At 42.2% G+C, this 17,359-nt stretch overlaps 1 protein-coding gene across 1 annotated transcript; it reads left to right on the top strand.

Moving 5' to 3' along the window:
* The first annotated feature begins 15,201 nt into the window (after positions 1–15,201).
* On the top strand, positions 15,202–16,629 carry LOC124677437 (peroxygenase 1-like). Its single transcript, XM_047213423.1, has 6 exons — positions 15,202–15,310; positions 15,389–15,541; positions 15,683–15,768; positions 15,884–15,978; positions 16,067–16,192; positions 16,318–16,629. The coding sequence occupies exons 1-6, from the start codon at positions 15,202–15,204 to the stop codon at positions 16,472–16,474; spliced, it is 726 nt and encodes a 241-aa protein (XP_047069379.1). The 3' UTR covers positions 16,475–16,629.
* The last annotated feature ends 730 nt before the right edge of the window (positions 16,630–17,359 follow it).

Here is a 17,359-nt window from a genome sequence, read left to right as displayed (position 1 = left end):
GGCTTCATTCGGTTATCTGCCTCACCTCTGAAATGCTTTCCTCTCTTTCTTACGTGATGTTGTTTTGTAAGAAATCGACGATGCCCCAGGTACACATTCTTGTTTCCCAAATATATACTGTCAGTCTCACCTAAACAGTGTGTGCATGCATTGTATCCCTTGTTTGACTGTCCTGGAATGTTATTAAGAGCAGACCAATCATTGATGGTTACAAACAAAAATGCTCGTAGGTTAAATTCCTTTTGTTCGTGCTCATCCCACACAGGTACACCTTCTTCACGCCACAACTGTAAAAGTTCTTCAACCAATGGCCTCAGGTACACATCAATGTCGTTGCCGGGTTTCCTCGGGCCTTGGATGAGCACTAACATCATAATGAACTTCCGCTTCATGCACAACCAAGGAGGAAGGTAATAGATACATAGAGTCACTGTCCATGTGCTATGACTGGAGCTCTGCTCCCCGAAAGGATTAAATCCATCTGTACTTAGACCAAATCTTAAGTTCCTTGCGTCATCTGAAAATGACTTGAACTCTCTGTCGATTTTTCTCCACTGTGACCCGTCAGCGGGGTGTCTCCGCATCACATCTTTCTTACGGTCGTCTTTGTGCCATCGCAACAACTTGTCATGCTCTTTGTTTTGGAACAAACGTTTCAACCGTGGTATTATAGGAGCATACCACATCACCTTCGCATGAACCCTCCTCCTGGGGGTGGGCTCGCCCTCAACATCGCCAGTGTCATCTCTCCTGATCTTATACCTCAATGCACTACATACGGGGCATGCATTCAAATTCTCGTACTCCTCGCGGTAGAGGATGCAGTCATTGATGCATGCATGTATCTTCTGCACCTCTAATCCTAGAGGGCAGACAACCTTCTTTGATTCGTACGTACTAGAGGGCAATACATTCTTCCCTGGAAGCATCTTCTTTATTATTTTCAGCAACTTTTCAAATTCCTTGTCAGAAGTAACATTTTCTGCCTTCCATTGCAGCAATTCCAGTGTGGTACCTAGCTTTTTTTGGCCATCTTCGCAATTTAGGTACAACAGTTTGTTGTGATCCTCTAACATTTTCTCCAACTTCAACCTCTCCTTTTCAATTCCGCAGTTTATCTTCGCATTAAGAATGGCCTGACCCAAATCTTCACCGGGGTCATGAAAAATAGGCTCATCAAAAATAGGCTCTTCTTCAGCTTCGTCTTCCCCCATTCTACTATCACCGTCTTCAGTGAACATAGGATAGTTGTCACTATCCTCTTCTTATTCGTTGTCTTCCAATAAAACCCCTCTTTCTCCATGCTTGGTCCAACAAGTATAGCTGGGCATGAAACCGTTCTCAAGCAGGTGGACGTGAAGGGTCTTTGAGGTAGAGTAATCCTTCATATTCTTACAGGAACTACATGGACAATAAATGAAACCATTCGACCGCCTGTTTGCCTCAACCACGTTGAGAAAATAATGCATGCCATTAATGAAGTCGGGATGGCACCGGTCACCGTACATCCATTGTCGATTCATCTGCATTATATAAGTATATCAAAAATCATTAATTACACAACATCATGGATATATGAGTGACCAAATTAATTAATATTCAAGTTCATCACATAAAACTAAGTTTTTTTTATAAAAAAGAAGAGGCTCACCGAGGAGGTACGGTGCCGGCTAGGGGACGACGCTGGCGGTCGACGACCGTGAGGACGGGGATGATACTAAAACCTACAAAACATACTTTAATTTGAGCTCAAATTGCATAAAAAATTAACTCCCTAACTTAGGCATTTCATCGAACACCTTGCTAGCACTAGAAAAAATGCGATTTAAAACTACCAAAGAAATGAGCTAAATTAGGAACACCGGAAGAAAGGATGATATTGCTAACCCTTGGATAGATGGATGCTATTAATCTTGTTAAAATGGGGGGGAGAAATGGAGATTTGTTGGAGTGTGAGAGGTGCAAAATATTTAGAAATGTGAGAGAGAGAAGAGAAAATGAGAGCAGGGATCGGGGGTGCTATGGTCATATAGGGAGGCACCCTTAAGTACCGGTTCTTTAGATGAACCGGTACCAAAGGTCCAGCCCTGGCCCCACCCGCACGAGAAATTTGGGCCGAAGACCTTTCGTACCGGTTCGTAACACGAACCGGTACAACAGGCCCTCACAAACCAGTACAGATGTTCCTCGCCCGCCTGGGCAGAGGAACCGGTATAAATGCCCCCTTTAGTACCGGTTCGTAAGGGAACCGGTACTAAAGGCTCAGACGGTTGCCCCTTTTTCTACTAGTGTATATTGGGTTTCAAGTGGTCTCTGGTCAAGTATATTGCTATATTCACAGGCACCGAGTGAAGTGTGTTGCTTCATTTCCTTCCAGCGGGCCAATTTCATCCCCCTGGTTTCCCTTGCGTCGCCCCCTCTAGGCGACCGGGGGAGAGAAACCCTAGCTCCAGCCACTAACACCTCCTCCCCACCTCTCCCCCTTCTCGTCGCCCTAGAGGCTACCGCTGGAAAGGCCATGCAGTGCCAGTGAAGGGGGCGATAGGGTGTTGCGGTTTTGGCTAGTATGGCGGAAGGCTCATGCATTGGATTCATCGCTCCGTTTCCGGCGGTGTTGGCTCCCATCTCCGTGGAGGCATTGATACGTCTCCAACGTATCTATAATTTCTGATGTTCCATGCTTGTTTTATGACAATACCGACATGTTTTGTTCACACTTTATGTCATTATTATGCTTTTTCCGGAACTAACCTATTGACGAGATGCCGAAAGGCCGCTTGCTGTTTTCTGCTCGTTTTTTGGTTCCGTAAAGGCTCGTTCGAGCAATATTCTCGAATTGGACGAAATCAACGCCAAACCTCCTATTTTTCCCGAAGGCTCCGAACACCGAAGAAGAGTCGGGGAGGGGCCGGGGGCCACCACACCATAAGGCGGCGCGGGCCAGACCCTGGCCGCGCCGGCCTAGGGTGGGGCCACCCTGTCAGCCCTCCTGCGCCGCCTCTTCGCCTATATAACCCCTTTCGACCTAAAAACGCAAGTACCTCTTGACGAAACTCCAGAAAGACTCCAGGGGCGCCGCCACATCGCGAAACTCCAATTCGGGGGACAGAAGTCTCTGTTCCGGCACCCTGCCGGGACGGGGAATTGCCCCCGGAGCCATCTCCACCGCCGTCTTCACCGCCATCTTCACCGCCATCTTCACCGCCATCGCTGCCTCCATGATGAGGAGGGAGTAATCCACCCCCGAGGCTGAGGGCTCCGCTGTAGCTATGTGGTTAATCTCTCTCCCATGTACCTCAATACAATAATCTCATGAGCTGCTTTACATGATTGAGATTCATATGAGTTTTGTATCACTACTATTCTATGTGCTACTCTAGTGATGTTATTAAAGTAGTTTTATTCCTCCTGCACGGTGTAATGGTGACAGTGGTGTGCATCCGTGTTAGTACTTGGCGTAGGCTATGATTGTAATCTCTTGCAGATTATGAAGTTAACTATTGCTATGATAGTATTGATGTGATCTATGCCTCCTTCATGGTATGATGGTGACAGTGTGCATGCTATGTTAGTTCTCGGTGTAATTGTGTTGATCTATCTTGCACTCTAAGGTTATTTAAACATGAATATCGAATACTGTGGAGCTTGTTAACTCCGGCATTGAGGGTTCGTGTAATCCTACACGCTTAGTGGTGTTCATCATCCAACAAGAGGGTGTAGAGTGGTTCTATTATGTGATCATTGTTGAGAGTGTCCACTAGTGAAAGCAGGATCCCCGGGCCTTGCTTCCAAGCATCGAATCTCCGTTTGTTTACTCGTTTTGTTGCATGTTTACTCGCTGCCATATTTTATTTAGATTGCTATTACCACTCATACTCATCCATATTACTTGCATCTCACTATCTCTTCGCCGAACTAGTGCACCTATTAGGTGTGTTGGGGACACAAGAGACTTCTTGCATTGTGATCGCAGGGTTGCTTGAGAGGGATATCTTTGACCTCTTCCTCCCCGAGTTCGATAAACCTTGGGTGATCCACTTAAGGGAAACTTGTCGCTGTTCTACAAACCTCTGCTCTTGGAGGCCCAACACCGTCTACAAGAATAGAAGCTCCCGTAGACATCAAGCTATTTTCTGGCGCCGTTGTCGGGGAGGAAAGGTAAAAGGTACTCACACTCCGGATCTCGGCTACTAAGCTATTTTCGCTGTTGTAAGTACTCGAAGCTATTTCCTTTAGATCCCGCAATTGCATCTTTTTGTTTCTTGTTTACACTAGTTTGGCATAATGGACAAGAATGAGCTTCTTATTCTATTTCCTGATTTAAAACATGGATTGTTTGATGCGAAAATTAAAAAACCTATGAAATCTTATTTGCATGCCTGGTAGTAATATTAGTATGAACGCTTTGAACACCATTGTTGATAATGATATAGAAAGTTCTAAGCTTGGGGAAGCTGGTTTTCATGATCTTTTTAGTCCCCCAAGCATTGAGGAGAAAATTTTCTTTGATGATACTTTGCCTCCTATTTATGATGATTATAATGATAGTGGTCTTTTGGTGCCACCTACTATGGAGAGTAAATTTTGTTGTGATTATACTATGCCTCCTACACTTGATGAGAATAATAATGATAGCTACTTTGTTGAATTTGCTCCCACTATTACCAATAAAATTGATTATGCTTATGTGGAGAGTAATAATTTTATGCATGAGACTCATGATAAGAATGCTTTATGTGATAGTTATATTGTTGAGTTTGCTCATGTTGCTACTGAAAGTTATTATGAGAGAGGAAAATATGGTTGTAGAAATTTTCATGTTACTAAAACACCTCTCTATGTGCTGAAATTTTTGAAGCTACACTTGTTCTATCTTCCTATGCTTGTTACTTTGCTCTTCATGAACTTGTTTATTTACAAGATTCCTATGCATAGGAAGCATGTTAGACTTAAATATGTTTTGAATTTGCCTTTTGATACTCTCTTTTGCTTCAAGTACTATTTCTTGCGAGTGCATCATTAAAACTGCTGAGCCCATCTTAATGGCTATAAATAAAGAACTTCTTGGGAGATAACCCATGTGTTTATTTTGCTACAGTACTTTTATTTTGTATTTGAGTCTTGGAAGTTGTTACTACTGTAGCAACCTCTCCTTATCTTAGTTTTGTGTTTTTTTGTGCCAAGTAAAGTCGTTGATAGTAAGGTTCATACTAGATTTGGATTATCACGCGAGAAACAGATTTCTTGCTGTCACGAATCTGGGCCTAATTCTCTGTAGGTAACTCAGAAAATTATGCCAATTTACGTGAGTGATCCTCAGATATGTACGCAACTTTCATTCAATATGAGAATTTTCATTTGAGCAAGTCTGGTGCCCTTTTAAAATTCGTCTTTACGGACTATTCTGTTTTGACAGATTCCGCCTTTTATTTCGCATTGCCTCTTTTGCTATGTGGGATGGATTTCTTTGTTCCATTAACTTCTAGTAGCTTTATGCAATGTCCAGAAGTGTTAAGAATGATTGTGTCACCTCTGAACATGTTAATTTTTATTGTGCACTAACCCTCTAATGAGTTGTTTCGAGTTTGGTGTGGAGGAAGTTTTCAAGGGTCAAGAGAGGAGGATGATATACTATGATCAAGAAGAGTGAAGAGTCTAAGCTTGGGGATGCCCCGGTGGTTCATCCCTGCATATTTCAAGAAGACTCAAGCATCTAAGCTTGGGGATGCCCAAGGCATCCCCTTCTTCATCGACAAATTATCAGGCCCCTTCTCTTGAAACTATATTTTTATTCGGCCACATCTTATGTACTTTACTTGGAGCGTCTGTGTGCTTTTGTTTTTGTTTTTGTTTGAATAAATGCTTGTGTGGGAGAGAGACATGCTCCGCTGGTTCGTATGAACACATGTGTTCTTAGCTTTTAATGTTCATGGCGAAGGTTAAAACTGCTTCGTTCATTTTTATATGGTTGGAAACGGAAAATGCTACATGTAGTAATTGATAAAATGTCTTGGATAATGTGATACTTGGCAATTGTTGTGCTCATGTTTAAGCTCTTGCATCATATACTTTCCACCTATTAATGAAGAAACACTTAGAGCTTGCTAATTTGGTTTGCATATTTGGTTTCTCTAGAGTCTAGATAATATCTAGTATTGAGTTTTGAACAACAAGAAAGACGGTGTAGAGTCTTATAATGTTTACAATATGTCTTTTATGTGAGTTTTGCTGCACCGTTCATCCTTGTGTTTGTTTCAAATAACCTTGCTAGCCTAAACCTTGTATCGAGAGGGAATACTTCTCATGCATCCAAAATACTTGAGCCAACCACTATGCCATTTGTGTCCACCATACCTACCTACTACATGGTATTTCTCCGCCATTCCAAAGTAAATTGCTTGAGTGCTACCTTTAAAATTCCATCATTCACCTTTGCAATATATAGCTCATGGGACAAATAGCTTAAAAACTATTGTGGTATTGAATATGTACTTATGCACTTTATTTCTTAGTAAGTTGCTTGTTGAGCGGTAACCATGTTTTCTGGGGACGCCATCAACTCTTTTACCTTTGTTGAATATCATGTGAGTTGCTATGCATGTTCGTCTTGTCTGAAGTAAGGGCGGTTTTCACAATCAAATGGTTTGAGTATGCATACTGTTAGAGAAGAACATTGGGCCGCTAACTAAAGCCATGATTCATGGTGGAAGTTTCGAGATGGACAGCCTAATCCTCAATCTCTTATGAGAATAATAATCGTTGTTAAATGCTTATGCATTAAAGAGGAGTCCATTATCTCGTTGTCTATGTTGTCCCGTATGGATGTCTAAGTTGAGAATAATCAAAAGCGAGAAATCCAATGCGAGCTTTCTCCTTAGACCTTTGTACAGGCGGCATAGAGGTACCCCTTTGTGACACTTGGTTGAAACATATGCTATGCAATGATAATCAGTGTTAACCCAAGCTAATTAGGACAAGGTGTGAGCACTATTAGTATACTATGCATGAGGCTTGCAACTTATAAGATGTCTTATACATAACTCATATGCTTTATTACTACCGTTGACAAAATTGTTTCTTGTTTAAAAAATGAAAAGCTCTAGCACAAATATAGTAATCAATGCTTCCTCTGCGAAGGGCCTATCTTCTACTTTATTGTTGAGTCAGCTTTACCCATTCTTTCTATCTTAGAAGCAAACACTTGTATCAACTGTGTGCATTGATTCTTACATGTTCACCTATTGCACTTGTTATATTACTTTGTGTTGACAATTATCCATGAGATATACATGTTGAAGTTGAAAGCAACCGCTGAAACTTTATCTTCCTTTATGTTGCTTCAATGCTTTTACTTTGAATTTATTGCTTTATGAGTAACTCTTATGCAAGTCTTATTGATGCCTGTCTTGAAAGTACTATTCATGAAAAGTCTTTGCTATATGATTCAATTGTTTACTCATTGCATTAACATTGCTTCGAATCGCTGCATTCATCTCATATGCTTTACAATAGTATGATTAAGATTATGTTGGTAGCATGTCACTTCAGAAATTATCTTTTATCGTTTACCTACTCGAGGACGAATAGGAACTAAGCTTGGGGATGCTGATACGTCTCCAACGTATCTATAATTTCTGATGTTCCATGCTTGTTTTATGACAATACCGACATGTTTTGTTCACACTTTATGTCATTATTATGCGTTTTCCGGAACTAACCTATTGACGAGATGCCGAAAGGTCAGTTGCTGTTTTCTGCTATTTTTGGTTCCAGAAAGGTTGTTCGGGCAATATTCTCGGAATTGGACGAAATCAACGCCAAACCTCCTATTTTTCCCGGAAGGCTCCAGAACACCGAAGAAGAGTCGGAGGGGGTCCAGGGGGCCACCACACCATAAGGCGGCGCGGGCCAGACCCTGGCCGCGCCGGCCTAGGGTGGGGCCACCCTGTTAGCCCTCCTGCGCCGCCTCTTCGCCTATATAACCCCTTTCGACCTAAAAACGCAGTACCTCTTGACGAAACTCCGTGAAAGACTCCGGTGGGCGCCGCCACATCGCAAAACTCCAATTCGGGGGACAGAAGTCTGCGTTCCGGCACCCGCCGGGACGGGGAATTGCCCCCGGAGCCATCTCCACCGCCGTCTCCACCGCCATCGCTGCCTCCATGATGAGGAGGGAGTAATCCACCCCCGAGGCTGAGGGCTCCGCTGTAGCTATGTGGTTAATCTCTCTCCCATGTACCTCAATACAATAATCTCATGAGCTGCTTTACATGATTGAGATTCATATGAGTTTTGTATCACTACTATTCTATGTGCTACTCTAGTGATGTTATTAAAGTAGTTTTATTCCTCCTGCACGGTGTAATGGTGACAGAGTGTGTGCATCCGTGTTAGTACTTGGCGTAGGCTATGATTGTAATCTCTTGTAGATTATGAAGTTAACTATTGCTATGATAGTATTGATGTGATCTATGCCTCCTTCATGGTATGATGGTGACAAGTGTGCATGCTATGTTAGTTCTCGGTGTAATTGTGTTGATCTATCTTGCACTCTAAGGTTATTTAAACATGAATATCGAATACTGTGGAGCTTGTTAACTCCGGCATTGAGGGTTCGTGTAATCCTACACAGTTAGTGGTGTTCATCATCCAACAAGAGGGTGTAGAGTGGTTCTATTATGTGATCATTGTTGAGAGTGTCCACTAGTAAAAGCAGGATCCCTGGGCCTTGCTTCCAAGCATCGAATCTCCGTTTGTTTACTGTTTTGTTGCATGTTTACTTGCTGCCATATTTTATTCAGATTGCTATTACCACTCATACTCATCCATATTACTTGCATCTCACTATCTCTTCGCCGAACTAGTGCACCTATTAGGTGTGTTGGGGACACAAGGGACTTCTTGCATTGTGATCGCAGGGTTGCTTGAGAGGGATATCTTTGACCTATTCCTCCCTGAGTTCGATAAACCTTGGGTGATCCACTTAAGGGAAACTTGCTGCCGTTCTACAAACCTCTGCTCTTGGAGGCCCAACACTGTCTACAAGAATAGAAGCTCCCGTAGACATCAGGCATCTCGGTCCCCCAACCTCCACACTGTTCTTTTCCTTGACCACCACCGTCGTCATTGTCTCCCTCATCATTAGGTTCCTGCACCGCCTGCGGATGCTCCGCTCGGATCCGGTCGTGGGTGCCGATTCCGCTGCTCCCCGGGTGATGTCTGCAAGTGCACATGCCGTATGTATCTAGTTTCAAAATAGAAGTATTGAACCATGGTTGAGCTATTGGCCATGGTCTTTATGCCTCTTGTTGTAGTTTTACCAAGATCCTGGATCACAAGAAAAGGTTAAAAAATGATTGTAGGTGTTTGTGTTGACAGAAAAGTAATATTAAAAGAAAATGAGTGGAGAGCACTGTCACAAAGTAAATGATGTAATAATAGTAAACCTGCAATAGGGCTAAAAGCATTCTCAGGGAGTTCAGAATTTTGTACTAGCATCAATAGAATATGATTAGAATATAGCATTTCATAGTTGTATGCGTGTGCACGGGAGGAGCCCCACATATATAGGTGCATTCCAGAAAGCATCTATCGCCACACCTCTCATAATCAAAACTAGTCCTCCATAACAAGCAACCGAAATACAATAGCAATTCAGGGTCTCCTCATGGTTATGGATCCACTCTTGAATCTCCATGCTCCCATGTCAACGCATAGATGATGAAGGTGGCAAAACATCTCGCTATAAGCCCACATATATACCAACAAATACACACAACGAAAACTTCCTTCAAGTCCCCAATGGGTGAAATATTATTCAGACGACGACGTCCGTACAATATCATTGAAAATGTTACTACACGCTAATACAAATGAAGACAACAAAAACTTTTTTGAATTCATGGTGTGGTGCTACGGTTTCTCTATCTGCTCGGGAACAAATGAAATTACTCACACATTGTGGCGAAAAATATCATCGTAATAATATGAATGTAGTATGCAGAATTAAACGAGTACATGCGCAAATCCACACTAGTCTTTGGAATTACAATGAGATGGATCAAGGGGTTGATGGAGATGATGAAGATCGATGTAGGGGCGCGAAGATCCGAGTTCTGCACAGGTGATGGATGCCATTTTGCAAGTTCCCCCTCCAGATCCCTCACAGAGATGATATTTCGCAGCTGGTTTCTTCGTGTGTCCATTCCATGATTCAGTCACACAATGTGAAAGTACTTGAAGGGTTCCACCATCGGGTCATACGCATACATGTAAAATGTATCCATGAACTTCAGTATATTTGATATGATATTTTATGATATATGTATGATATGTGAGTTTCCCTAGTTGTTTTATATTGTTCTATTGAGATTTGCAACAAAGTTTCCTGTCATTGTTTTTTTGACGTTGCAATACATGAAAACCCTATTTTGCATATTTTTGAGTCTCAAGGACCTTACAAACATGAAAATGAGCTGGATTTTTTGGAGCGTTATTTTTTGGGGTTTATCAAAATGATAACAAAGTGGACTAGGAGGCCCGTGGGCCTCGAGAGAGGGACTAGAAAGCGGCCACCCTAGACCGTGCCATGAGGCCAACCTCGAGACTCGAGCACTCTTTGTTTTGGTTTTGACACCAACGATTAGTTTTTCCCTAAAAACACACACACATATATATGATACTATCTGCAGTTTCACAAAGAGGCGTCCGTCAACACATAAAAACACGAAATAGAGAAGTCCTGCAAAGATTGAGAGGGGAAACATCGCCGGAGTGCTCTCAGTTGGTAATCTGCCTCCATGACTATTGTTACCACCATGATAAAGAGGTAGTAGTCCACCCTTGGACTATGGGTTTGTGGAAGTATCTTGTATCATCTCTCACTATGATCTTCACTAATTAGTATCACTTGAGCTTCCTATCATGATTGTGATCATATATGTAATATTTTGATAGTGGATCTTTTGTTATAAGATGAGTTATGAGATGCAATGGATTATTTTGTGGTTGATGAATTAATAGATGCATATCTTATCCTATTTATGTATGTTATGTTCTGATCAAACTTGTATACATGAACATGTGTGGGATATGTGTATGCCATTTGGAGTAACTTGGTATTATGCATGTGGTTGTGACAATAATTTGTATGCTAGTAAGGTTTTTTATCGTTTCATTGGTTACCTTAGTAGAGATTAAAAATTATGTATGATATTGTCATCAAGTTAAAATCTAGGTGGTCTTATTTTCTCAAGATAGTATCAGCAAATCCACTTCATGTCAAAATACATAAGGAAATAATCTATTTAGTCTTAAAATTGGTTCGAGAGGATCTCTTCCCAAGGGAGTATTAATCAGATGTGTTGCATCATCTCTATGCTAGGATGTGATGTCCATATAAATGGCTACCAACTACATAATATTACTTTCTATCACATGTTCCTTTATGCTATATTCATTTCACCATGTTTAAAAGAGAGATATAAATTGAATCCATGAACCCTGGTCCATTTTAAACTATAGGAAATGCCTATATATATCTACTTTGCTTGCAATTTTAGTCTCATTACTTTAGTATTTTGAAAATAAAAAATACTTTTCCTACTTTAATTTCTTTAATTATTTAAGTTTTGTATTACTTACACCTTGTTGTGCCTGGCAAACACTTCAGTGAAGTTGTGGACACAAAACTATTGCCATTACTTATTAGGTTGATTGAAGAGGATGGAAGGAAAAAACTAAACTTTTTCCCGGAGAGTTTGGCGTAAACCCTCGATACAGGGATCATGCGGCTTGGCCCAGTGGTACCATCTAGGTACCGTCCAGGGAGGATGCGGCTTGGCCCGGTGGTACCAGCCAAGTACCGTCTAGGGAGCATGCAGCTCAGCCCGGTGGTACCAGCCAGGTACCGTTCGGCCACAGAAGGCATCAACGGGTGAGTGGACCAGGGACCGGTAGTAGTTCAACACCCGGGGAGGAAGTACCGTCCGGGCCTAGAAAAAGCTTCTCCGCATTTTTTTATTTTGAATAAACATCGCAACTAGCAGATATGAGAAACACGGTAATTTGAGATTGGAAACTCCGATTTGGATGAAACCAATTTTTTTGGAAAGAGAAAGATTAAAGCTACCGCACAAAAGTTCTGCACAAATTTAGAGGTGAAACCTCTCAACATGAAGAAATCGGAAAACTCCAAAATCGAAAACGCAACCAGTTTTGCATGTGAAATCCGTTTTCGATGAGCTAGAGCTTGTCACGAGAATGAACACAAACTCTAAAACATCAGATGGATAAGAACCAAGAATAACCAAGAAAGTTTATGCAAAGCATGCAAGGGTTTGAGCTCTATTCGAACAATACGATCAAGTTAATCATTCGAGAATCCTCTTGATAGTATGTCCAACTATCCTATAAAGCGGTCTTCCAACAATGCCACGAGACTGGTAAGAAAGAACCCGTATCAAGAACAAACCTTAACCTTGATCTTTTCACTTAAACTAGATGATGAAGATCTTGACCATTTCAAGATATATTTCCTTTCTTGATTGTGCTTACTTGATGAATTCTAGCAGATTGCTCCCCCATATCATCATGGGAGAGATTCTTCTTCGGCGTATCTTCATGTATCCATGATCACCATTTGAATGGCAAGTTCCGTCTTCATATATCTTATTCGATGAACATTATTTCTTCTTTATTCATATTGTTGACGTCTTGAAGATGAACAGGAAAGTTCACTTCGTCTTCTTCTTTAATACATACTCGAAATTGGCTCAACCCTTGTCATAACCAAACTTTGGATCACTCCTTGATCATCTTGGTTTGATAATCTTGATTATCACTTCCTCTTCGTCTTTCAACAATGAAACCAACATATGGTTCAATGATGATATATGGACAAAGCCTACAAACATAACTCAATACACACAACATTACTCCATAGGAATTTCTACCAATTATCAAAACCACACATGGGTCTCCATGCACTTTCAAACGCCCTATGCTAGTGAGCTGGTAAAGGATGAAAATCTCAAGCCTACGATGTTAAATTTTCCGTTTCTATCAATGCTTTGTGTAGTCATCCTCTTTCTTGTATTGGTGTTGTTTTTCTCTCTTGTGCTTCATTTTAAGATGGTGTCCCAACATGTTTTTACTCGTACTCATGGCCACGAGGAGCATCATTAATTTAGAGCTGAGCTATTTAAGCCTTGTAAATTAATTTAAAGCTAGGAAATTAAAACCTTATGTCTACAAAGATTCGTGCATACTTTGGCCGTTTCAAACAAGCTTTCCATTGAAAATGCATTTCTAGTGGAACCGTGCCCTCCCGGTCATGGATTGATCATTCACTAGCTAGTGATTCGTGCTAGGCTTCTCACCATATATGACGTGTTTCACAATGACATGACATATCGTTGATATCTATGTGAAACTGTAATAAAGTTTGTAGGATTTTCTGTATGAACCAAGATAAAATATAATATAATTTAAAACAATTGAAATGATCCAAATGTGCTGGATCTGTCATGCCTTGTTTACTTGTCTTGGTTTTCATCCTAAGAGGTCCGGGAATGGTAGGGGATTTGGTGTTCACCCAATTTCCTTAAATATTCTTCTAAAAAAATACACTAGTTTGAAGATGATTATGTAAACTACGCAAAAAAAAAAGGAGGATTTGCGTGGCTATCTCGGGATCATCCCATCTAAACCCGGTGAAGTAATCGGAGTATTGGAGATTTTTCAGGATTAGGCTCTAGAAGTAAACAAGGAATGAAGGATATTTCTGAAGTAACAAAAAATTCATTACACTTAAGTCGAATACTAGATTTTGAAGATACTACATATCATATCAATGTGAAACAAGCAAAACATGCCGACATGTCTAATTAAGCTTATCACAGAGCAGTGGCGAAGGACGGAAAAGATTTGATGTAGGGCAAACTAAAAAAATGATGCAAATACCAACATAGTCGTAAGAATGAACGTCATATATGATTCTTACGAAATAACTTAGTACGATAAAAACAAAGACATATTTGATATACGTAGAACCTAAAATATAACAATAATGCCACCTCGATGCCAAAGCTTTACTTTTTTTTGTAAAAAAATACTTTATCGATTAAGACTTTTAAATATCCATAGTGAGCAACTATTTCTTAATGATCTTTGTCGCTAAGAAACTCTTCCAATTCACCATCTTAATGAGGTGATAATGTCTTTGATGAAATTATGGTGTGTCTTTCAAATATCAAGAAATGTCTAAATTTTCAATTCTACACGTTTGAATAATGAATATCACAAAGTTATCTCGCATATACTAAGATTACTGATAAATCTCTATAATAGAAAAATAAAATCATTGTTATTTACATTGAACCTAGAACATGAGTCTATGTTTTCAGTTTGAAATCGATTTTACACAATATTCACTAAAACAAGCATAACTTTCTCATATATCGTCTGTTCTCGATGCATGACCACTCAAAATATTCAAAAAAAAAAATGTACATATAAATGTATATCAAAAATCAAGATAAGGCGACTGCACTGCCTTGTCCTAAGGGGACCTTCGCCCCTGTCACAGAGGACAGCTAAGGTTAGTGACGGTCGATTCCTCTACCGTGTCGGCGGCTGAGCTGCGACGCGCGTGTATGCGTATGCGTATAACTTGTCTATCCCGGTGTGGTTTTCTCCGTCGCGTGACGGTGCGTTCTCTCCGGAACACCGTCGGCTCTCATCGTTGTCCGTTCCGTGGCGCGAGCCCTGCCGTGCCAAACCATAAAGTTCGACGTTTCCATATATCTGGCAGGTAGTCGGGCACACAGCGGGAGATAGCTACCACCGGACCGGCCGGCGTAGGTGAACGCGTGGTGTACGTGTACCGTCCGATGGATGACATGAACAGGCATGTATATACCAGGACACGAGTAGTAACGGCCGTCACGCTTTAGCTCGATCCCCAGAGAAGGTTGTGCCTGCCACATCACGGACGAGTCAGCTCACTGATCACTTCCCCAGGTGGTATAGCTGGACGTGCACACTTCCGCCGGCTCGCTGCACCGCCCGTCCCCTTTTGCCTCGCGTCTCTCCGGCCGGCCTTATAAGAAGAGCACAACACCAGATGATCTACTCACCAGTCCCGATATCGAGATCTAGATCAAGGCGACAAGGAGCCTGATGGCGGAGGAGGGGGCTATCATGGCGGAGCAGGATCAGGAGGAGGCTATGACGTCGGTAGCGAAGGCGGCGCCGGTGACGGCCCAGCGGCCGGTCCGGGCTGACCTGGAGAAGTACATTCCAAAGCCCTGTGAGTTCCAGATCGAACTTCGAAAATCTGAGCGTAACATGGAGGGCATATATATGACATGCATGTATATATAAGCAGACTTGGCTCGAGCTCTGGTGGCGCCAGACGTGAACCATCCTGAAGGGACCAAGGACGGGCACGAGCACAGGCAGAGGAGCGTGCTGCAGCAGCATGTGGCATTCTTCGACGAGAATGGCGACGGTGTCATCTATCCATGGGAAACATACCGAGGTAATTAACTACGCACGGCGGCGCTAACCAGTACGTGTTACGGTCAGCGAATACCTTAGTGCATCAGTGTTCACGGCCGGTCGAGTACTAAGTCTACATTTTGCCGCTCGCGCGCGGCTGTAATCTTGAACGAATTTTCAGGACTTCGGAGACTGGGGTTCAACGTTATCGTGTCTTTCATTGTAGCAATCGGCATAACTCTTGGTCTGAGCTACCCAACTATGCATGTAAGTCACAAAACAGCCAAAAACTTACGATTCGAGATGCTCCATTGTATTCGACATTTTCTGAACAGTATCGCAAGTTCATTTTCATCTGATCTCTTCCGTGGCCCGGCTACAGTCTTGGATACCATCTCCCCTGTTTCCGATCTACATCGACAGGATCCACAGGGCCAAGCACGGCAGCGACAGCGCAACCATTGACACCGAGGGAAGGTAACCCAAAATCCTTTCCAGGTCATAAAGTAACATATGATCTGCTAGTTACGTGGCTGTCCGACATGTTGCAACTTTGAAAACGTAGGTTCATGCCGGTGAATTTCGAGAGCATATTCAGCAAGAACGCCCGCTCGCGGCCGGACAAGCTCACCCTTCGCGAGATCTGGACGATGACCAATGACAACCGGGCGCCGTACGATCCATTTGGATGGTGAGCACCTGCGAAGACGCTGATTTCGTTTGATACATTGGGCAATTTGCATGCCAGTTTTTCGTTATCTCGGGGCAAATAATGCTTACCGATTCCTAAGGGTAAAGATATGTGAACTGATTCAGGATTGCGAGCAAGGGCGAGTGGATACTGCTGTACATGCTCGCGAAAGACGACGAAGGGTACCTGCCGAGGGAGGCGATTCGCGGCTGCTTCGATGGTAGCTTGTTCGAGTTCATCGCCGACCAAAGGAAGAAGAAGGCACACGGGAAGCAGCACTAGCGTGCAGTGCCGTCATCCCGGAATTTATGCCTTCGTGTGTATGATTGTGAGGACTAGCTACCACCTCATATATGCCTATGTGGACTAAGGGAGCGAATGGACTAAAAGCTCAGGGAATTAAAGATTTAAAGTTGTATGCTCTTCACAAAACTTCATCACCTCAAAAAGAAGTGTTGGGGTTTCAAAAAAAAAAAAAGAAGTGTTGGGCATATATCCTAAAGACAATCATGTGACACTACCCACCAAAAAACGTGCCTACCATGTGAACCTGCCTTTGCCATATGTAAAAAGGTCCGAAATTCGGTAAATATGGGCTTTGACGCAAAAAAAAAAAAACACGACAAAGATACAATACGCGACAAAGATTGGCAACACACGGCAAACAACTGGACACGATAAAGATGAAGGAAAACATATATCAATGATCAACCACACGATAAATTTCAGCCAATACACATGACAAAGAATCCGTCACGGCAAGACCCAGGACACGTGGCTGTGGTGGCCACACTTGACAGAGCCATTAGGGTGGTATATCTTTTCTGTATGTCCCATAACAGAATCACAACAAAGATTTGTGCTACGTCACCCCATTTCCTTCCATCGTTGGTGGAGTTTCCCGTTGTACCATTCTCCCACGTGTTGTGGTTTCCCACTAAAATTGTTGCCGCATGTTTTGTTGTGTACACATAGAAAAGGGACCTTTGTCGAGTGTTTGTGGCAATACATAGGGCAAATAACCCCTTCCCGCTATTTTCCCATCATTTCCTTACCTCCTTTTCCCCCCTCCAACTTTAAGCTCTTGTGCCTCTATATGTAGCCATCTCTCAGGCACAAAATTCACAACCCACTGACTGCGGTGTTATTCTCCCTCCCTTTTGCGTT

The sequence above is a fragment of the Lolium rigidum genome, chromosome 7 (assembly GCF_022539505.1).
Source record: "Lolium rigidum isolate FL_2022 chromosome 7, APGP_CSIRO_Lrig_0.1, whole genome shotgun sequence".
In the NCBI taxonomy this organism is placed as follows: domain Eukaryota; kingdom Viridiplantae; phylum Streptophyta; class Magnoliopsida; order Poales; family Poaceae; genus Lolium; species Lolium rigidum.
This window is presented reverse-complemented; position numbering and strand designations above follow the sequence as displayed.